This window comes from Anticarsia gemmatalis, chromosome 30 (assembly GCF_050436995.1).
Source record: "Anticarsia gemmatalis isolate Benzon Research Colony breed Stoneville strain chromosome 30, ilAntGemm2 primary, whole genome shotgun sequence".
In the NCBI taxonomy this organism is placed as follows: Eukaryota; Metazoa; Arthropoda; class Insecta; order Lepidoptera; family Erebidae; genus Anticarsia; species Anticarsia gemmatalis.
This window is the reverse complement of record NC_134774.1, coordinates 1,105,724-1,128,248: the sequence shown is the minus strand read 5'-3', so window position 1 is coordinate 1,128,248 and position 22,525 is coordinate 1,105,724. Positions and strand designations below refer to the sequence as shown.

The following is a 22,525-nucleotide window of genomic DNA, read 5'->3' as shown; positions in this document are numbered from 1 at the left end:
CTTTTAATAATACACTTATCCACTCGCGACTTTGTCCGCTTAAAAATATTTCCGAGTGCAACCTGCGCCGAAACGTTAGGCATTCTAAGGTAAAATGCGTGTTCGCGTTAATTCCCGTATTCTATTATACATTAAACATGCAACGCGAGAGTTTAAAAGTTATGAGTGTTAAGTGTAGTTCTAGCTTCGTCGATGTCCTTGAGTTACAACACTATTGTATTATAAGTGCGATATTTACTTATAAGCACACTATAAATCTATTTTAGTTAAAAAGCCACTATAATATGTTTTCTCTTTTTCATTTCGCTAAGGAGTGAAAGAAACAAAACACTTTATAAGCCTTTCATAAATTCATAATATTTTTATGACTAAGAGGGAAAGTTTCGTAATGCAAATGACATATTGTATGAACGTAGAAGTTTTAAGGGAAATGGAGAGCTTCTGAAGACTAAGAACTCACTTTAATCTCTGCGCATGGGCGCGCACTCTCGCTGCAACCACTGCAGGTCTTGGTTCAAGCCTCGCTGCTGTAATATAACACCCACTGTGTCCAGCACACGAGCGTGGTACGCGTTTATGTATGAAAGCTGAAACAAACGGGTCATTTTGTAGAACAAATAAAATATCTTAAAGAAAAATTTTCATTTAAATCCGTTCAATATTTTTTGCTTCACATTCACCTAGGAGATTATTCCTTCGTATAGCAAAGAAGTAATCAATTGAGGCAACCAAACTCCCGTCCAGGCAATTACATCCCACTATATATTATGTACTAGCTGACCCGCGCAACTTCGCTTGCGTCACATAAGAGAAAATGGTTCAAGATTTTCCCCGTTTTAGTAACACTTTTTATTGCTACTCTGCTCCTATTTGTCGTAGCGTGATGATATATAGCCTATAGCCATCCTCGATAAATGGGCTATCTAACACTGAAAGAATTTTTCAAATCGGACCAGTAGTTCCTGAGATTAGCGCGTTCAAACAAACAAACAAACAAACAAACAAACAAACAAACAAACTAACTCTTCAGCTTTATAATATTAGTATAGATGTTGAAATTGTAATTATTACATACTATGGAATTCAATTTTGGTGAAAATACAACTGGCTTAAGTCCAGGCAATTGGTTAGTTGATTGTGTTAACGAAAAATTATTAAACTTGCATTCATAAAAGGTTCATTTAAAATATCCAGGCTATGTAATTTTGCTAGTAAATAGTGTTGAAATAATTACTACAGACAAACATTATATTAGGCACTCATTAGATACCAAAGGAAATACGAAAGTGTGACGTCATTATACTATATTTATATACCAATATGTGTTTTTGACATTTCATAAAGAGTAGCTGATTTGACTGGTAGTAAAGTACCCAATTACTTCTCCGGCTAGGCAACTCTTTATTAATCTTTCTTAGTGCGGAGTTGTCTTTTAAAAAAATGTTTTTTTTTTTAATTTATTTATTAGCAGGCATGCAGTTGTATACAACTATATCATATACAATAATTGTGTTATTATTGTATATGATATAGTTGTATAACACAATTATTCCTCTGCCAGGCTACAATCTTCTCATGCAGAATCACACCCACCCCCACTTTCCCCTTCCACCTCGGCATCCCCTCCTTTTATTCAACTTATCATGTATTACATTGAAATCGAATTAAGGCCAATTTGTTTTTTGTTGAAAGGTTTATTTTAGTATTGCAAACTTTTGCAACATAATTGTGTTGGTTTCATATGAAAAAATAATCGAAACTAGTTCAAATTCCCACGTTCAATGTTACCCAGGTTGACTGTACATAAAAAATATATATTTTTACCTCAAAATCAGTCAGCATATTAACATCAATACACTCTTTCTGATGTGGCACTAGAGTCAGCGTGTTGAAACCTAACACGCCGCGACCGTCGTAGTCACCCACTAGAGTTGCTGCCTGCAAACATACAAACAAATTAGTCTTCTTATCGTATGGTTAGTGGTCAACCTAGTGTCAAAGTTGTTCAAGCTCGAAGGCCTTTGACGTGGCTTAACGACTGTTATCTTAATTGACAACAATAGGGACCGACTTTTTCGTGCACGGAGACGCTCAGTTCTTACAGCAAACAAAAAACAAATTAATAAATTCAGCCCATTAGGAATTTTTTCAGAGGACATTTGACTCGACTCCCTTCCCCTTAAACACCTCACGTAATTTATGGGCGCCTCCTTTCTTTCCTACTACAAGGGTCTTCTCCCGGAGTGAGAGATGGGTTGTACCCATCAAAGAAAACTTAATGAATTACGACTTTGTGATCGGTAGTCACGTACACTCTGTGCACAAAGATAGCCAATACGTAATAAATTAATTAAATACTTACTTTAGGATGTTTAGAATCTTTAGTTATTTTAATAATCTCAACCAAATCTTCGTGACGTATGCCAAATTCACCCACTTTGTAGAAGCCAGGCTCTGCAACAAAAATAATATTGTTTGTATTCATATACTAGGTTATTAATGAAGTCTTATTATTGTTTAGGGCCCTATTTAACTGGGCGTCACTAGACCATATTGTGGTCCTTACAAGGCTCTCGAGATCCTGAGCTACTGAGCTCCACGAGACCTCATTATGTAATCTACAAGACCTTATTCCGACCTCTACGTGACCACACTAAGAGAGACCATATGAGGTGCTCTAAGAGACCATGTATTGGGCTTTACGAGACCATAGTCTGGGTTCTACGCTTCCATATAATGGGCCCGTCATAATCATAACTGGGCTCTATGGGTTCTACGTAGCCATATTTTGGGCTCTACGAGGACATACGCTGTGCTTTACGAGACCAAATTACTGTCGCTACGAGATCCTCTACGGAGCTCTACGAGACCATGTTGTGGTCTCTACGAGATCCGCTACGGAGCTCTACGAGACCATATTATGAGCTTTACGAGACCATATTGTGGTCTCTACGAGATCCTCTACGGAGCTCTACGAGACCATTTTATGAGCTCTACGAGACCATATTGTGGTCTCTACGAGATCCGCTACGGAGCTCTACGAGACCATATTATGAGCTCTACGAGACCATATTCTAAGCTCTAGGAGACTATTTTCTGGACTCTACGACCCATATTTTGGGCGCTACGACATCCTCTACTAATCTCTTTGAGACCATACATATACCAGGTGCTACACAGCCTTATTCTGAGCTCTACGAGACCATACACTGATATACCTTGAGTCACTCACCATTACTAAGTATCTGTCCAGGTTTTAGTCCGGGGTCATGTGGGTAGGGTCGCCACGACACGCCGGAGGGACCCTCGTGCACGTTGAGGAAGTGGCCCACGCCGTGGCCGGTGCCGTGAGCGTAGTCCAGACCCACCTCCCACAGGGAGTGGCGGGCGAAACTGTCTAGAACGTTACCCTGGAAGACAAATTATATTACAGTCGGGGCATAACAAACGAACTGCGTCATAATCAAAAGTATCATCTTTATATAAATATTATCATCATCATCATCATCATCATCATTTTTATATAAACTAGTTACTAGATTAAGGTAAATTGTAAAAATACAATAAATAAATAAATAAATAAATATATATATATAATTCTTCTGTAAGTGTGTATGTCACTGAACTTCTCTTAAACGACTGGACCGATTTTGATGAATTTTTTTGTGTGTGTTCAAGGGGATCTGAAAATGGTTTAGATTATTAAAAAAAGTTTAAAATTTTTAAATTAAAGACGTGTAGACAGGACAACGTCTGTCGGGTCCGCTAGTAGAAATATAAATAAACTAGCTGACCCGGCGAACTTCGTACCGCCTAAAATTTGCAAAATTAAATGTCCATTTTTCAATATTTCTGAGAGATTTTCTTAATATTTTTTTTCCGTAAGAACCTTCTTCTAATAATAACAAATACAACACAAAAAGAATTAGTAAAATCGGTCCAGCCATTCACGCGTGATGCCGTGACCAAGGAGAACGGGTTTCATTTTTATATGTATAGATATCATTGGACAACTCACACACGGTCAATTGATTCCAAACTAAGCAGAGCTTGTACTGTAACCAGATAACTGATAAACATACTTATATACTTGTAAATACATACTTATATAGAAACATTAACAAATGAAAGATTAATACTTAATACATATGGTACTATACCTTAACTCCTTGCGGGAACAATGCACTGCCGACCATAATTTGACCCTTCAAGACTCTAGTAAAGGCAGACTTTTGTTCAGCAGTGGGTTTGCCCATATGACGAGTACGTGTTATGTCCGTAGTTCCGTCCCTGCAAACAAAATATAGAGTTACTAGCTGACCCGCGCAACTTCGCTTGCGTCCAATAAGAGAGAATGGGTGAAATTTTTCCCCGTTTTTGTAACATTAATTACTGGTACTCTGCTCCTTTTGGTCGTAGCGTGATGATATATAGCCTATGTCCTTTCTCGGGTATCAAAATATCTCCATACCAAATTTCATGCAAATTGGTTCAGTAGTTTAGGCGTGATTGAGTAGCAGACAGACAGATTGACAGACAGAGTTACTTTCGCATTTATAATATTAGTATGGATAGTATTATAGTATATAGTATATATATGTATGGAGTATGGACTAGGTGAAAAGCCGGCTTCGTTTGGGTGAATTTCACTACGGGAATCACGGCAATTGCCGTAGCAATGGCAACACTTGTCAAAAATAAAATTTTCACCAAACGACTGAAGAACCCAAGATGGTGACTGCTGTTTGTTTGTCAGGGCCATAAGAATTTAACGAAATTCTCTATAATGCTAATTTTGGGTATATACAGGGTGTCCCAAAACTCAACGATAATCCGAGACCGGATGAAAGGCCAAGTTAAACCGGCTATAGGAAAAATAAAAAAAAAATTCCGTATCACTTAGTTCAGCAATAATAGACACTTTTCAAAAAAGTTGAAATTCCACACCCTTGGTCGCATTTTCAAGTCCTGTGATCACCAATGTCACAATTTCGCTGTGTTTTTTTGAATTTCGTGATCTTCATTAAATATGCTATCACTCGTAAAACAAATTAATGCACAAAACATTGTTAATTTAATAAAAAAAGTCAAGTTTTAGTGAGTCATGGTTCTCAAAATATCGTTAGTTAACTTTGACGCTTCATGTTGAAAAAAAAATGTACTACACTACCCTTGGCAAGTTATTTCAAAAGTTGGCGCATTTAATCAAGATTACAAAATGGTATAACACTTGCCACTTATCTTGCCATTAAAAATGTTATTTTTATTTGAACGAAGAGTATCCTCGCAGATGGATCGGACGCAGTGGTTTAATTTTATGGCATCCTCGTTCCCCCGATCTAAATCTAGTAGATATTTTTCACTGGGAATTCATAAAAGAAAAAGTCTATTCAAAATCAATACAAAATCTATCAGAACTTCGCCAGAAAATTGACACAGCGTCAGAAGAAATAAATGCAAATAATTTTCCTTGACTGGTGAAAAATCTTTTGTACGCCGTTGCAGAGTCTGTATTCGTGCCAGAGGAAAGCAATTATTTTTAGTAAAGACGTAATTGAGTCAGTCCATAACAAATATTTGATGTAATAAACATAATAGGTTATAATAATTAAAAAAAAAACAACGAACGAACCATCGTTCTTATTTAATTATTCTTCTTAAACCAAAGTAATTCCAAATTGTTTTCCTCTGGCACGAATACAGGCTCTGCAACGCCTTACAAAAGACCTTTGCACCAGTCAATCAAAATTCCTTGCATTTATTTCCTCTGACGCTGTGTCAATTTTCTGACTAAGTTCTGATAGATTTTGTATTGATTTCGAATATCTTTTTTCTTTTATGCATTCCCAGTAAAAAATATCTACTGGATTTAGATCGGGAGAACGAGGAGGCCATAAAAATGTACCACTGCGTCCGATCCATTTGCGAGGATACTCTTCGTTGAAATAAAAATAACATTTTTAATGGCAAGATAAGTGGCAAGTGTTATACCATTTTGTAATCTTGATTAAATGCGCCAACTTTTGAAATAACTTGCCAAGGGTAGTGTAGTACATTTTTTTTTCAACATGAAGCGTCAAAGTTCACTAACGATATTTTTGAGAACCATGACTCACTAAAACTTAACTTTTTTTATTAAATTAACAATGTTTTGTGCATTAATTTGTTTTACGAGTAATAGCATATTTAATGAAGATCACGAAATTTAAAAAAACACAGCGAAATTGTGACATTGGTGATCACAGGACTTGAAAATGCGACCAAGGGTGTGGAATTTCAACTTTTTTGAAAAGTGTCTATTATTGCTGAACTAAGTGATACGGAATTTTTTTTTTATTTTTCCTAGAACCGGTATGACTTGGCCTTTCATCCTGTCTCGGATTATCGTTGAGTTTTGGGACACCCTGTATATGAATGTTGTCGACTTAAAATCAATATGTTTTTATGTTTTGTTATTCATATAAAATTTCGATCAATTCGTTAGCTCAGTCTTACTATTTTTATTATCGTACGGTTAGTGGGTCAACCTAGTATCAATTGACAACAACCGGAGCCAACGTTTTACTCAAGAAGCCCAGTTCACTCGGCTACAGGGCTAGTTTTTAGGAGAATCACCACTTAACCTTAGATCCCCCCTCCCGTACGAAAATTGGGTATCCAAAGTGATGTCTCCCGAACTGGCGGTGAATTCACTCTCTGTGTCATTGACTATCATAAGTGTCAGCATTTCATCCCCCCCCCCCCCCCCCCAAAATGCTTATAGCTTGAAACAACACTGCACAACGGCAGACTTGTCAAAAAGTTGTCAGAATGAAATTATAGTATTATGCGGGATCCTCTATAAAACATTTCACTTACTTGTACTGTCCTCCAGAATCGAGCAGGAACATGTCATTCTTCTCTATAATCTTCTGGGGCCCGTCGCGGGACGGACTGTAGTGGATAATGGCGCCGTTGGGCCCCGCGCCCGGGATCGTACTGAAGGATGGGCCCATGAAGTCGGATTCGTCTCTGTAATTAATATACATCATAACGCTTCGATTGTATTATTATTTCATCAATTATTTCGGGCTGTGAACGTTGTTTTCATCTACCTATACTTATATTATAAAATTGTAGAGTTTGTTTGTTTTGCGATCATGCCTCACATAAGAGAGAATGGGTCTTATTTTTCACCGTTTTTGTAACATTTCTGACTGGCACTCTGCTCCTATTGGTCATAGCGTTATGATGTACCTATAGCCTAAAGCGTTAGTGAGAGAATTCTTCAATTCGCACCAGCAGTTCCTGAGATCGGCGCGTTCAAACAAACAAACTCTTCAGCTTTATAATATTAGTATAGATAAAAACATCAAAAAATGTTGTTATCGTGTGTCAATAGAAATAGTTTATATTAAATGATTTTGATTCTACAAGAACAATATTTTAATAAATAATAACAATATTTGACCCAGGTACCTTAATACAATATATTAGGTCGGGGAAAAGTCTTTTCACATTATAGTATGTACGAACTTGTAATAAAATCTTTTCTCTACACAAAACAGCTCGATATTTGGTTACCTCACGAGCTCACTGAAAGAAACCTAATGAACCGTGTACTCATTTGTGATTCTTGAACGATCTAATACTTACTTGCGAAACTCCAGCAACTTATCAGAAGCTTGTATCTCGGTGACGGTGGCGCCGGCGTCGATCTGATCGTGGAGCCACTTGAACAGTCTGATCACAGCTATACCGTCGCGAATGTGGCATTGACGGAAACCCTGTCAAAATGAGGGATGGGTTACCGGACTGTTATAATTGTGTAGTTGACTATTAGTCAAATCAGCTACTCTTTATGAAATGACAAAAACACATTTTAGTATACGAATACGACGTAGTGACGTCACAGTTTCGTAATTTCATTATCAAACGAGTGCTTAATAAAATGTTTTGTTAATGTATTAGGTCGGGGAAAGTCTTTTCGCATAATAGTATGTATGAACTTGTCCAGAATCTCTTTGGCTTCAAGAAACACAAATGAGTACACGATTCATTAGGTTTCTTTCAGTGAGCTCGTGAGGTACCCAAATATCGAGCTTTTTTGTGTAGAGAAAAGATTTTATTACAAGTTCATACATACTATAATGCGAAAAGACTTTTTCCCCGACCTAATATTTCATACATCTCTGCCAGCACCGTCGGTTCAAGTAGTCATCTATTAAGATAACAATTGCTAACCCCCGATTTTTGAGGTACATTTAGCGGTAGTTTATCTATTCAATAGCGTTTAAACATAAATATGACACTATTGAATAGATAAACTACCGCTGAATGTACCTCAGAAACCGGGCATAAGTAATTTTATAGGCTTGAACAACTTTGACACTAGGTTGACCACTAACCATACGATAATAAAAAATACTTACCTCCAATTCTACATCGTTCTTGACTAACTTCATCAGCGAGACAGGAGACACTTCTGATATCAGGTTCAAAGGGGTCTTGAGGACGTCCACCTAAAAATATAATAAAAATAGTCGATTAAAATGTCAATGGCAGGCATCTCCTGCCGAAATGAGGGAAGGATTAGGTCTTTAGTCCACCACGCTGACCAATTGCGTGGTGTGGACTGTGCATTCCTTCAAGAACTGTGTCAAACAACTCCCAAATATACAAGGTTTCATCAATATTTTGCTACTAAAAGTGTCTAAGCTTGTTAAAAATTACATACATACAAACAACGGGCTCAAAGTACAAACAAATCCGGAATTCCGTGTGGGAATCGAACCCACGACCTTCCAACACACTGGTAGTGGCGTGGCGGCCACCTTACCCACTGCATTAAGTTAAGTCTAAGGCTTGAACAACTTTGACACTAGGTTGGCCACTAACCATACGATGAAAGAACGAATATCTTTATAATATAAACTAGCTGACCCGCGCAACTTCGCTTGCGTCACATAAGAGAGTATGAATCAAAATTTTCACCGTTTTTGTAACATTTTTACTGCAGCTCAGCTCCTATTGGTCGTAGCGTGATGATATATATATATATAGCCTATAAGCCTTCCTCGATAAATGGGCTATCTAACACTGAAAGGATTTTTCAAATCGCACCAGTAGTTCCTGTGATTAGCGCGTTCAAACAAACAAACTCTTCAGCTTTATAATATTAGTATAAATAATCATTTTAAATATACTTACGCCAGCAGCCGCTCTATGTATCGCCTCACTGGCATCACTTGATAACCATATTGAATGCTTGCCGTCTCCTGTCGTAGACAACTCTTTCTGTGGACAAAATGTAATAGTTATTATACTAATTATGTTGCCTTTGAGGGTGGGGGGGGGGAGAGTCAGTAGCAGTTTGGTAAGAGGATGGGGTCGTTTTGGAAGCCTTTAAGTAGCATTTTGAGCCCCGCGCAGTATATTTTCATAACTAGTGAGAGGAGTTTCTACCTGCACAAGATTTTGATTTTAGTAGCTACAAGTTAGAGGATAGCTAGACGGAAGGAGGGAGTAGGTAGATAGGAAAGGGGGAAGCTAGAGGGAAGAGAAATGGAACGAGAGGGGGGAGTGGGGGAGCTAGAGGGTGGGAGTTTTCCCTAAAAATAGTGTTGCAAGACTGTAGTGGGGGGATTCTTGTAGTTGAACAACGAGTTCACCTACAGGAAAAAGTGCTATATTTAGCCCCAAAAGGTGGCAACACTGTGCGAGAGTCCGCTATCGATATATTTCGTAAACCATTTCTTTAACTATACAAACATCCGCAAAGAGCCTTGTGAAGGTTCATCTGAATCATTATAAAGACTTAAGTATCTTTTAAGATATCCTGCAGTTGGTTTTGATGTTAAGGAAGATTCGTCTCGTTGTTTGGGTGCTTAGATTGAGTAGGGAGGGTCAGTTACTCACAGCCAGTGCCTGAAGATGTTGCTGTAGTGTGTTGCAAGACTGGGGTGGGGGCGTATCAAGTAGTGGGGGGATATCATATAGTGGGGGAGGGGGGTAGCCTAGATTGTAGAGAAAGTGGGGTCAGTTACTCACAGCCAGCGCCTGTAGATGCTGCAACACTTGCGTGTAAGGCAACACGGAGATATGTGCGAGCTCGGCGCGCAGCTGTGACGTCACAGCGTCCGCCATGCTGCCGTTCACGAACAACTGTACCGCGGCCGGCGTGATGATGAGGTACGAGAAGAACACCGGGTTGTATTCTATGTCACTGCCGCGGAGGTTGAGGGTGTCTGGGGAGGAAAAATTACTAGGTTATAAGACTAGGATTGTGTGAAAAGATTATACGTAAAGTAAGGCCAACCAAACGAGATAAAAAACGTAAACAAGCGGACCGTTACTAGGTTACATTGCGATAGCGAGCGATTATTATCTCTATCCTTATCACTCGTACGCGCAGTGATGGCGACGACAGATGTCGTTGTGTGTTTCGTGGTACACGAAAGCAGCGAGTACATTACGACGATTAGAAAGACGTGAAAATAAAGTACCTGAAAGTGTAAATTGGGGTTATAAACTATCTGTGTCTTACTAATTTTATAAAAATCTATTGAGTAGTTTTTGCACGATTGTATGAGAAACATACATTCTCATAAACTTTCATTCTTTACATTTATAATATTGGGTTATGCTTTTGACTTCATCCGCGTGAAAAAAATAACAATTTATTTTTATCTGTGTTCATTCAAACTTTTGCTTTTATAATATTTCTAGGCTATACACTTACAAGCGACTTCATCAAGAGCAGTGATGACTAAAGCAGACACTTTCTTCTCAACCATCTTCTGACGTAGTTCTGAAATCTTCTGACCGGCTGATTTACCTGAAACAATAATAAAATAGGTTTATATACAAACTAGCGAGGCGGCCATAGCCAGTTGCGCTCACCGGTCTGATAACAATCTGTGGGTGAAGCAATCGTTGGCGCGGTCATTCTATAGATGGGTGGCCGCATAGTGGTATTTGAGCTGGGCGTCTCCGTGCTTCGGAGGGCACGTAAAAAGTCGGTCACGGTCTACTAAGATAACAGTCGTTAAGCTACGTCAAAGGCCTTTCGGGCGGCTTGAACAACTTTGACACTAGGTTGACCACTAACCATACGATAAGAAGAAGAAAATACAAATGGGAATGGGAATATCGATCCCATCGATCCCACAAAAACCCAAACATTAGAAAAGAATTATCCAATTTAGTTAAGTTGTTCAAAAGTTATGCTCGTACATACATTTTTGTTTATGTAAAAAAAGGCTAGTTGCCCATTAGTCAAATCAGCTACTCTTTATGAAATATCAAAAACACATTTTAGAATAGAAACACAGTGACGTCACAGTTTTCTGTTTTCATAAGGATCACTAAACTTGTTATAACGGTGAAGGAAAACATCGTGATGTAACATTGCATGTCTGAGAGTAGTTAAACACAGTTCTTGAAGGTATGCAAAGTCAACGTAGTGGACTCAAGGCCTAACCCCTCCCTCATTACGTGAGTAGTACCCTTGCCCAGCAGTGGGACAGTAACATAAATATATTTATTACTAGAGGCCCCTCGCGACTTCGTCCGCGTGGAAACCCTTCCCGTGTAAATCCCGATCCCTCGGAAACCGAGATAAAAAGCCTATGTGTTACTCTGGGTCTTCAGCTACCTACATACCACATTTCATTGTATTCGGTACTGTAGTATTTGAGTGAAAGAGTAACAAACATCCATACATACATACATATATACACACATATTATGCATAATATTAGTATACTTATAATATTAGTCGGATATTCATTATTTATCACATAATTAACCTTCATAATTTCAAATCATCTAAAAAGTCGGTCCCGGTTGTTGTCTATTAAGATAACAGTCGTTAAGCCATGTCAGAGGCGTCCGGGCTTGAACAACTTTGACACTAGGTTGACCACTAACCATACGACAAACAAACAAACAAACAAACAACTTACCAGTGTATTGTACAGGTAGTGCAATGATATCGTTGTTCGGTCTCTTCGGCGGTGGGTCACCCATCTGAGTCCGGACCTCGTCTATCAAGTTCGTCTGCACTGGAGTCAGCTGCATACTGGCTTTTGTTAACGCCGTCTGGGGACAAAACATATATAAATATACATATATTTAGACACGGTCATCTGATACCAAACTAAGCAGAGCTTGTACTGTAACCAGATAACTGGTAAACATACTTCTAAATGCATACTTATGTAGATATATTAGGTCGAGGAAAAAGTCTTTTTGCATTATAGTATCTAATGTATGAACTTGTAATAAAATCTCTTTGGCTTCAAGAATCACAAATGAGTACACGGTTCATTAGGTTTCTTTCAGTGAGCTGGTGAGGTACCCAAATATCGAGCTTTTTGTGTAAAGAAAAGATTTTATTACAAGTTCATACATACTATATAGCGAAAAGACTTTTCCCCGACCTAATATAAACAACCAGGCTCAGAACAATTACTCGTTGCTCGGTACGGTTATTGCGGCGAGGTGACCACTTTAACCACTGCCAAAAGTGCAGTTAATAAAGTCTACCCTTCATGAACACACTACAAACCTATTTTAGTAAAACAACTACTAAAATATGTTTTCTCTCTTTAATTTCGCTAAGGAGTGCAAGAAACGAAAACACTTTATAAACCTTTCTTTTCTTCATATATTTTTATGAATAAGAGCCTTAGAGTATTCTTACCTGTAGTGGAGTCCACTGGTCCCTGGTGAAGGTGTGAGGGTCTACTCCCACGACGGAGCCAGCAGTCAGGTTCGAAGCCAACCAGCTCTCAATAGTAGGTGTATCAGGAAGAGCTGGTGACAAAGAGATAACATAATTGGTAAATTTAGCACAAGCAGTGATAGCCGAGTGGTATAAGTTGGTATCTCCCACGCAAGTGGTCGACGGTTCGAACCTGAGGCAACACACCAATGACTTTTCCAAGTGATGTGTGTATTAGATATAATGATCACTTGTTATAACGGTGAAGGAAAACATCGTGATGAAACATTGCACTCCTTGTATCAACCACATTGTAAATCTTTTGGCGATTGAAAAGAGAGGACGTGCGTTCGTCGCTAGCTCTTCTCATAAGGGTCTACACTTTCCGAGCTAGTGGTAGATTCAGTAATTGTTACGACTATCATAAGTGTCAATATTTGAAAGCTCTTGAAGGTATGCAAAGTCCCCAACCCGCAATTGGCCAGCGTGCTGGACTCAAGACATTCCGGGAGGAGACCCTTGCCCAGCATTGGGACATTAATGGGTTAAATTTATAAGTCTACTCACACTGCTTCATCAAAGTCCAGAGCGACATATCAGCCTCCTGCTGGAACTGCGTGTAGTATCTCCCGTCGGTCCAGACCAGCGCAGCCGATGACGTCACAACAGCCGTGCCAGCCGAGCCGGTGAAGCCAGATATCCACTCCCGGCGAGCGTCTACCGGGGCTATGTACTCTGACTGGGGAGAGAACATTGTACTGTTGTTGTAGTATGGTTAGTGGTCAACCTAGTGTCAAAGTTGTTAAAGCCTGAAGACCTTTGACGTGGCAATCGCATCAAAATCCTTGGTGCAGTTTTAAAGAACAAGGCATACATACATACTGTCATAGGGAAAGACGCGGGAAGCAACCGGTGCCGACTTTTTACGTGTCATTCCATAGATGGGTGACCGCAAAGTGGTATTTGAACTGAGCGTGTCCGTGCTTCAGAGGGCACGTAAAATGTCAGTCCCGGTTGTTGTTAATTAAAATAACAGTTGTTAAGCCACGTCAAAGGCCTTTTGGGCGGCTTGAACAACTTTGACATTAGGTTGGCCACTAACCATACGATAGATAGATAGACGCTTCCCGCGTCTGTCCCTATGTCTGAATGTATGTATGCTTAGATCTTTAAAACTACGCAACGGATTTTGATGTGATTTTTAATAGAAAGGGCGATTGAAGAAGAAGGTTTATGTGTTAAAGTTGTAAAGGTTATTTTTTGTAAAACAACTGTTTAAATCGGGCGAAGCCGTGACGGCTAGTAATACATAAAACTTACATTATGAGCATCAGCCGTCGGTATGATGTAAGCCGCTAAAGCCGTCGGCTGGCTTGCCATCAGCGCTCGAAGCGCCGTCAGCCTCTGTAGCGACATCTCGTGGAAATCTACAGACACAACACAGTTAAAACTATATAAAGACGACCGAAAAATAAAAAAAGTAGTTTTCTATCGTAATCCCATTTAGTTTAATGTGTACGTCTTCGCCCTTTCCGAGCTAGTGGTAAATTCAATCATTGTAGCACCTATCACAAGTTTCATATAAGCATATTTGACCTAAATTAATAAATGATTTGATTTTTTATTTTCGCCGGAATAGAACAACAAGTCGCCAAGTAGAACTAAGTAAGAGTCTTGGAATGCATGATTTCCCTAGATTAAAACTGAGATTGGGTGTTATACAAATAGTAGGCATAGCAACGATGCGCAATATACAGCAACACGCTTGATCTTTATAACATGGGGCTAACATAGATTCACTATCCTAATAACATACACATCTGTCTAGGGATTGCAATCCGGACCGCCGGATCCGGTGTTTGTATTTGAAATATCTAGTTATCTAGAAATATATAGTTTATCTGTAAGTACCTACCTACTAGAGGAGAGCATACTAATTATTATCTCACTTGACGAAAATATTTCAAATACAAACACCGGATCCGGTGGACCGGATTGCAATCCCTACTTCTGCCTTCACAAAATGAAACAGCTAACGACATCTTCATACTCATCAGTCTAGCCTTTCTTCCAACTATGTTGTAGTCGACTTCCAGTCTCACCGGATGCAGCTGAATACCAGTATTGTACATGGAGCGACTGCCTATCTGACCTCCACAACACAGTTACCTGTGTTATAACACGATATCCTTCAGTAAGACTGATTGCCAGACTTTCAAGCTTCTGACTATTATTAACGATTGTCAAAGATCTTTGAAAATGACAACCGGGGTCCACAATTGAACGTGCCTTTCGAAACACGGAGGAACTCGATATGTATAAGATGGTTACCCATCCACAGAACAACCTCGGCAAACGTAACTCAACATCAGAGATCGATCCTTGCAGCTGTTGTTAATCGATAAATTATGTTTGTTTATTTATGGGTGTCAAATTAAACAGCATAAGACAACCATAACTAAATCAATTACAGTAATAACTCACTTATTTTCACTGCCGTCTTGTCATGTGACCTAGCATTCGATTCCGTCAATCTGCAATGAAATACGATCGTTAAGTAACATGTTACAAATTAATTAGGTATTGTATTTGTGGCCTGTTGTTTTATAACGAAGATAAGACTATCTATAGTAATTTGACGTGGCCAGATTTATATTGGGAAGTAACGATTTTAAGCTCTCGCGAATTGCACACGTAATATTTTTTTACAAATAAAAAATGCCGTCGAATGTAGAACCTCCTCCTTTTTGAAGTCGGTTAAAAATTTGGATAGGATCATGGGAGGAAAGGATTTTTTGGTACTTTGAAAGCTTGACAAATACATTATGTTACAGTGCAGCCAAAGCCCTATGTGTAGAGAAACCGTAGTCCGCTTGTATTTTCCATACACATAGATTAAACAAAAAAAATGTCGAGCATGGAACATTGTATTATTTATTTTAAAAAATCGAGACCTAATATAACACGCTACAAATATCTTTGTGAACTACTTTTTTTTTAAAGTCGACTCCCACACTAAGAATAATAATTATTATTGCTCTTTTGTCGCGGGGACTTTTACAAGGATATAAACAACGGACAAGAAGCACAACTAGACCTAGAATTATTATTTGTGGAATGCACAAATTTTGTTTTCGTGTGGAAATCGAACCCTCGACGCAATGGTAGCGGTGTGGCGATGTTAAACACTACGCCACGGAGGCAGTTAAGAGCGAATATAGTCGCATAGTGTAACAAAAAGCGAAAAATTCACGTAGGTAAATCTACTCTAAAAGATACTGTTATTCGTCTATGTTGCCTGGTAGCCCATTAAATAGGGAACCGGGCTTGAGATAGAGATGTCGTGAATTTGAATCCTAGGGTAGGTACTAAAACTACCGATACCCTGTCGTATTTGGTAAACGGTCGGAAATCTAGTGCCTATTTCTAAGAGATATATTTTCTATGCTAAACCAAAAGTCTTCTGAAAGACTTAAATCAATAAATATAAATATCACTGGACAATTCACACACGGTCATTTGAATCCAAAATAAGCCGAACTTGTACTATGGTAATCAAATAATTGATAAACATACTTATATAGATAAATTGCTAACAATTACTCGTGCTCATCACACAAAGATTTGTCCCGGGTGGGATTTGAACCCACCACACGCGGCGTTATTGCAGCGAGGTGACCACTTTAACCGCTGCGCCCGACGTGCAGATAAATTAAATTCATTTATCAAAAAGGATAGATGCGTAGTACCTGTACTAATTTTGAACAAAATTTTGTTGCAAAATAAAGCCTAAATATTTTCGAAAGACTTAAAAGACGAATATTATTAAAATTACAAACTTCTGGCTAGTAGTAGCTTCATAAGTAATAGGCGCCATAATATCCAACACAAAAACACTTAATTTTAACAAAATTTCGTAAAAAAAATCCACAAAAAAACTTCTATCAAGAAACTTCAAAACCTGACAGCGGGCAGCCATTTGTAAAAAAAATATTATACTCACATTATTAAAAACAGGAATAAAAATATACGACACATTTTTAAACGAAAATAAGTACACAAATTGTATAATCGAATTAAAAGTTGTAAAGTAAATTAATTATTTATTTCGTGCGCCATTAGCAAATGTCAGACTGACACGATTTGGCGGGAACTTTCTATGTCTCCGTTCGGGAGTCGACTGCGAGCATAGACTAATTTATATTCGTTCTGCAAATCATTTCATAAAGGCTAGTTTAGATTGATTATCGTATGGTTAGTGGTCAACCTAGTGTCAAAGTTGTTCAAGCCGCCCGATATGCCTTTGACGTGGCTTAACGACTTAGTAGATACCAGCCGGGACCGACATTTTACGTGTCCTCCGAAGCACGGAGACGCCCAGCTGAAATACCACTACGCGGTCACCCATCTATGGAATGACCGCGCCGAGGTTGCTTAACCCACAGATCGTTTTCCGACCGGTGAGCGCAACTGGCTATGGGTGCTTATTAAATGTGAAACATAGGTGTATTTAATACATATCTACCTATTATCATCATCATCATCATCATCATCTCAGCCGGGAATCGTCCACTGCTGGACAAAGGCCTCCCCCATCGAGCGCCAATACCTATACCTATACCTTCGGGTAAAACAGGCATGTATAATAATATTAGCACCATAAACACACCTTTATTTTCTTAATATCGGTACAATAGGCATATTGCAGCAATGCCTTTGCTCAATATAAAACTTTTACAATGGACCATAGAGTTCTTTATCGAGAAGCAAAAAAAACCATCCATTTAAAATTGTCTATACAAACATTTTATCATATTTTTTTTCCGTTATCAAAAAGCGAATAGAATATTTGCATTAAAAGGTAATTTGGAAACAGAAAAGCGATAAAAATTAGTGCATTTTATGTTATAGATCATTATTTAAATAAAATAAGTTATTTATTTTCTTGTTGCTAGTTTTGGCCTATGGCCTCGTCCGCGAGTTACAAATCCACAAAAAATTTCATCAATTTACGAGTATTCTACTTGTTGATTACAATAATTATCCTGTGTGAGAATCAAACCCACGACCTCCCAACGCAATGGTAATGGCGTAGCGAACACCTTAACCACTGTGTCACAAAGGCCGTCTATGTTTAAACCTAGATGTTTTTGTCTATCTCTATAAGTATGTATTTAGAAGTATATAAGTATGTTTATCAGTTATTTGGTTACAGTACAAGCTCTGCTTAGTTTGGAATCAAATGACCGTGTGTGAGTTGTCCATTAATATTTATTTATTTTTTATTTATTTATCTCTATGCAAAATTTTATCAAATTTAGTTTACCAGTTTATCCGTGAAAGAGTAACATATGTACAAACTTTCGCATTACAATCTTAAGTAATTTTGTGTTTGTTTGAATAATAATGTTAATAAAATACAGAGATAATTTCGGAGGCATTAATAAAATTAACTAGCTGACCCGCGCAACTTCGCTTGCGTCACATAAGAGAGAATGGGTCAAAATTTTCCCCGTTTTTGTAACATTTTTCACTGGTACTCTGCTCCTATTGGTAGTAGCGTGATGATATATAGCCTATAACCTTCCTCGATAAATGGACTATCTAACACTGAAAGATTTTTTTAAATCGGACCAGTAGTTCCTGAGATTAGCGCGTTCAAACAAACAAACAAACAAACAAACAAACAAACTCTTCAGTTTTATAATATTAGTATAGATATAAATTAATATAAATAATACGGTGTCATTGACCGTAAACATAATTAATTTAAATATTTAATTTTAGATAATTCCGTTAGACTTGCCCCACACATATTTGGTTCGGCATCAATCGGACTAGCCGGCAAAACCGAATATGTGTAGACTAGCTGACCCGCGCAACTTCACTTGCGTCACATAAGAGAATCATAATTTTCCCCGTTTTTGTAACATTTTTTACTGGTACTCTGCTCCTATTGGTCGTAGCGTGATGATATACAGGGTGTCCCAAAACTCAACGATAATCCGAGACAGGATGAAAGGCCAAGTCATACCGGCTATAGGAAAAATAAAAAAAAAATTCCATATCACTTAGTTCAGCAATAATAGACACTTTTCAAAAAAGTTGAAATTCCACACCCTTGGTCGCATTTTCAAGTCCTGTGATCACCAATGTCGCAATTTCGCTGTGCTTTTTTTAATTTCGTGATCTTAATTAAATATGCTATTAATCGTAAAACAAATTAATGCACAAAACATTGTTAATTTAATAAAAAAAGTTAAGTTTTAGTGAGTCATCTTTCTCAAAAATATCGTTAGTCAACTTTGACGCTTCATACTGAAAAAAAAATGTACTACACTACCCTTGGCAAGTTATTTCAAAAGTTGGCGCATTCAATCAAGATTTCAAAATGGTATAGCACTTGCCACTTTTCTTGCCATTAAAAATGTTATTTTTATTTGAACGAAGAGTATCCTCGCAAATGGATCGGACGCAGTGGTACAATTTTATGGCCTCCTCGTTCTCGCGATCTAAATACAGTAGATATTTTTTACTGGGAATGCATAAAAGAAAAAGTTTATTCGAAATCAATACAAAATCTGTCAGAACTTAGCCAGAAAATTGACAAAGCGTCAGAGGAAATAAATGCAAGGAATTTTGATTGACTGGTGCAAAGGTCTTTTGTAAGGCGTTGCAGAGCCTGAATTCATGCTAGAGGAAAACAATTCGGAATTACTTTAGTTTAAGGAGAATAATTAAATAAGATCGATGGTTCGTTCATTGTTTTTTTTATTATTATAACCTATTATGTTTATTACATTAAATATTTGTTATGGACTGACTCAATTACCTCTTTACTAAAAATAATTGCTTTCCTCTGGCACGAATACAGGCTCTGCAACGGCGTACAAAAGATTTTTTCACCAGTCAAGCAAAATTCCTTGCATTTATTTCTTCTGACGCTGTGTCAATTTTCTGGCGAAGTACTGATAGATTTTGTATTGATTTTGAATAAACTTTTTCTTTTATGCATTCCCAGTAAAAAATATCTACTAGATTTAGATCGGCGGAACGAGGATGCCATAAAATTGTACCACTGCGTCCGATCCATCTGTGAGGATACTCTTCGTTCAAATAAAAATAACATTTTTAATGGCAAGAAAAGTGGCAAGTGTTATACCATTTTGAAATCTTGATTAAATGCGCCAACTTTTGAAATAACTTGCCAAGGGTAGTGTAGTACATTTTTTTTCAGTATGAAGCGTCAAAGTTGACTAACGATATTTTTGAGAAAGATGACTCACTAAAACTTAACTTTTTTTATTAAATTAACAATGTTTTGTGCATTAATTTGTTTTACGATTAATAGCATATTTAATTAAGATCACGAAATTAAAAAAAGCACAGCGAAATTGCGACATTGGTGATCACAGGACTTGAAAATGCGACCAAGGGTGTGGAATTTCAACTTTTTTGAAAAGTGTCTATTATTGCTGAACTAAGTATTTTTTTTTTTTTTTTATTTTTAAAAGACAACTCCCGCACTAAGAATTGCTCTTGTGTCGCGGGGACTTTTACAAACATACAAACAACGGACACAAAGCACAACCAGACCCGAAACAATTATTTGTGGATCGCACAAATAATTGTCCCGTGTGGGAATCGAACCCACGACCTCCCGTTGCCGTGGTATCGGCGTGGCGACCTAAACCACTGCGCCACGGAGGCAGATTACATTTTTTTTTTATTTTTCCTATAGCCGGTATGACTTGGCCTTTCATCCTGTCTCGGATTATCGTTGAGTTTTGGGACACCCTGTATATAGCCTATAGCCTTCCTCGATAAATGGGCTATCTAACACTGCAGAGTTTTTCAAATCGGGCCAGTAGTTCCTGAGATTAGCGCGTTCAAACAAACAAACAAACAATCTCAGGAACTACTGCGGTACGATTTGAAAAAATCTTTTTATGTTGAATAGACCATTTATCGAGACTATTTATTAATAAGAGGGTAAGTATATGAATTCAGATAAAAAAAAATCTCATACAAGGCACAAATTTCATACGAACCGCGTAATTTTCATAAATAGAGTCTTAAGTTTTTCCTTCACGTATTAGTAAAAAGATACTCACACATGTATTCACAATCACAGGTAAAGTGTAACTAGAAGTAATTAAATAAATAGTAAGGACCATTGTGTAACAGATAATAAAATATTATCTTTAAACATGATAACAATACAACGTCTAACTAATAAACGTGTGAGCTCTTAACTATACTAATATTATAAATTAGTTATACAGTGTCACTTTAAATCAATTTGGAACTGCATATGAATGAAGAAGACTTAATCAAAATCATATCATTTACTAGCTGACCCGCGCAACTTCGCTTGCGTCACATAAGAGAATCATAATTTTCCCCGTTTTTGTAACATTCTTTACAGGTACTCTGCTCCTATGGGCGTGATGATATATAGCCTATAGCCTTCCTCGATAAATGAACTATCTAACACTGAATTTTTTCGAATCGGCCCAGTAGTTCCTGAGATTAGCGCGTTCAAACAAACAAACTCTTCAGCTTTATAATATTAGTATAGATTAATCATAATTTGCCCGTTATCTTTGCAGGAGCTATATTCTTATATACCTTTTTGTAAGTGACGCGTATAATCAGACGTCCCACTCAGACCCTCGCCGGGGTCAGGTCAAACGGAAACTCTCTAAATATAATAATAATGTCAAGGTACCAGAAAAGACACGTCTGCCTGCCATTTATAACACAAAGATGTGCCTTTGTAGTCTGGACAGTGTATACGTCTCCTAAAAACTGTATCTCGGGGTCGACTCCCGGGTTGAACATAGTATATATTTTTTTGTATTTAAGTAAAGACAACTCCCGCACTAAGAATTGCTCTTGTATCGCGGGGACTTTTACAGACATACAAACAACGGACGCAAAGCACAACCGATCCGTGGCAATGATTTGTGAATCGCACAAATAATTGTCCCGTGTGGGAATCGAACCCACGACCTCCCGAGAGATATATATATCTAGCTTAGATCTTTAAAACTACACAACGGACTTTGATGCAGTTTTCAGGCGAAGCCGGAGCATGCCGCTATTAAATAATATAAAAATGTTTACTGTATACGTTACCATTGACATAAGTAGGAAGATAATATATTTTTATTTTAAATTAACAGATCATAGTACAAATTTTAATAAAACATACAAAGGCAGAGACGTAAGAACGTCACTTGGTACGATCCTTACAAACTTCCCTTGCTTTATTCATATTCATATACATACATATTTATTTATTTTAAACTTAATATACAACTTTGTATAAAGGCGGACTTAATGCCAGGGGCATTGTCATACAGAACCGCCAGTTACGAGTACTTCGCACCTGAACTTATAATTATCAAGACATCGCCTAATAAATTTGTTCAAGTCGCCCGAAAGGCCTTTGACATGGCTTAACGACTGTTATCTTAGTAGACAACAACCGGGACAGACTTCCTGCCTCTGAAGCACGGAGACGCTCAGTTCAAATACCATTATGCTGCCACCCATCTATAGAATGACCGTGCCAACGGTGCTTAACCCACAGATCGTTTACCGACCGGTGAGCGCAACGTGGCGTTGTCTGGTCTCTGCCTACCCCTATTGGAAGAAGGCGTGTTATTATGTATGTATGTATAAAACAAATCTTAATAGAAATAAAACATCATCCTTGAATTATTCAGTATATAATTAAATAATAATATTTTCTCTCCCGGAGGAGTTTTCCCGCCAACGCGCGGCAAAGGTCACGCCGCCTACGGACTTGTA

General features: G+C 37.9%; 1 protein-coding gene across 4 annotated transcripts in view; it reads right to left on the bottom strand.

The window, feature by feature from the left end:
* LOC142985405 (xaa-Pro aminopeptidase ApepP-like) overlaps nucleotides 1–22,525 on the bottom strand; it is a 34,881-nt gene that overhangs the window by 99 nt on the left and 12,257 nt on the right. Inside the window, exons 1-17 of one of the 4 annotated variants that reach the window (XM_076133547.1) lie at nucleotides 20,821–20,837; nucleotides 15,191–15,240; nucleotides 14,027–14,133; nucleotides 13,274–13,445; nucleotides 12,686–12,798; nucleotides 11,946–12,081; nucleotides 10,721–10,816; nucleotides 10,030–10,226; nucleotides 9,190–9,276; nucleotides 8,412–8,501; nucleotides 7,636–7,766; nucleotides 6,859–7,011; nucleotides 4,161–4,290; nucleotides 3,233–3,410; nucleotides 2,363–2,454; nucleotides 1,825–1,938; nucleotides 461–587 (exon numbers count right to left, since the gene is read on the bottom strand). In XM_076133547.1, coding sequence (XP_075989662.1) covers nucleotides 462–587; nucleotides 1,825–1,938; nucleotides 2,363–2,454; nucleotides 3,233–3,410; nucleotides 4,161–4,290; nucleotides 6,859–7,011; nucleotides 7,636–7,766; nucleotides 8,412–8,501; nucleotides 9,190–9,276; nucleotides 10,030–10,226; nucleotides 10,721–10,816; nucleotides 11,946–12,081; nucleotides 12,686–12,798; nucleotides 13,274–13,445; nucleotides 14,027–14,122 — 1,911 coding nt within the window. In that variant the 5' untranslated portion in view covers nucleotides 14,123–14,133; nucleotides 15,191–15,240; nucleotides 20,821–20,837 and the 3' untranslated portion in view covers nucleotide 461. Of the gene's footprint in view, nucleotides 1–460; nucleotides 588–1,824; nucleotides 1,939–2,362; nucleotides 2,455–3,232; nucleotides 3,411–4,160; nucleotides 4,291–6,858; nucleotides 7,012–7,635; nucleotides 7,767–8,411; nucleotides 8,502–9,189; nucleotides 9,277–10,029; nucleotides 10,227–10,720; nucleotides 10,817–11,945; nucleotides 12,082–12,685; nucleotides 12,799–13,273; nucleotides 13,446–14,026; nucleotides 14,134–15,190; nucleotides 15,241–16,709; nucleotides 16,893–20,820; nucleotides 20,838–22,525 lie in introns of those variants that run through there. The other 3 variants (XM_076133545.1, XM_076133546.1, XM_076133548.1) reach the window with 3 other exon arrangements.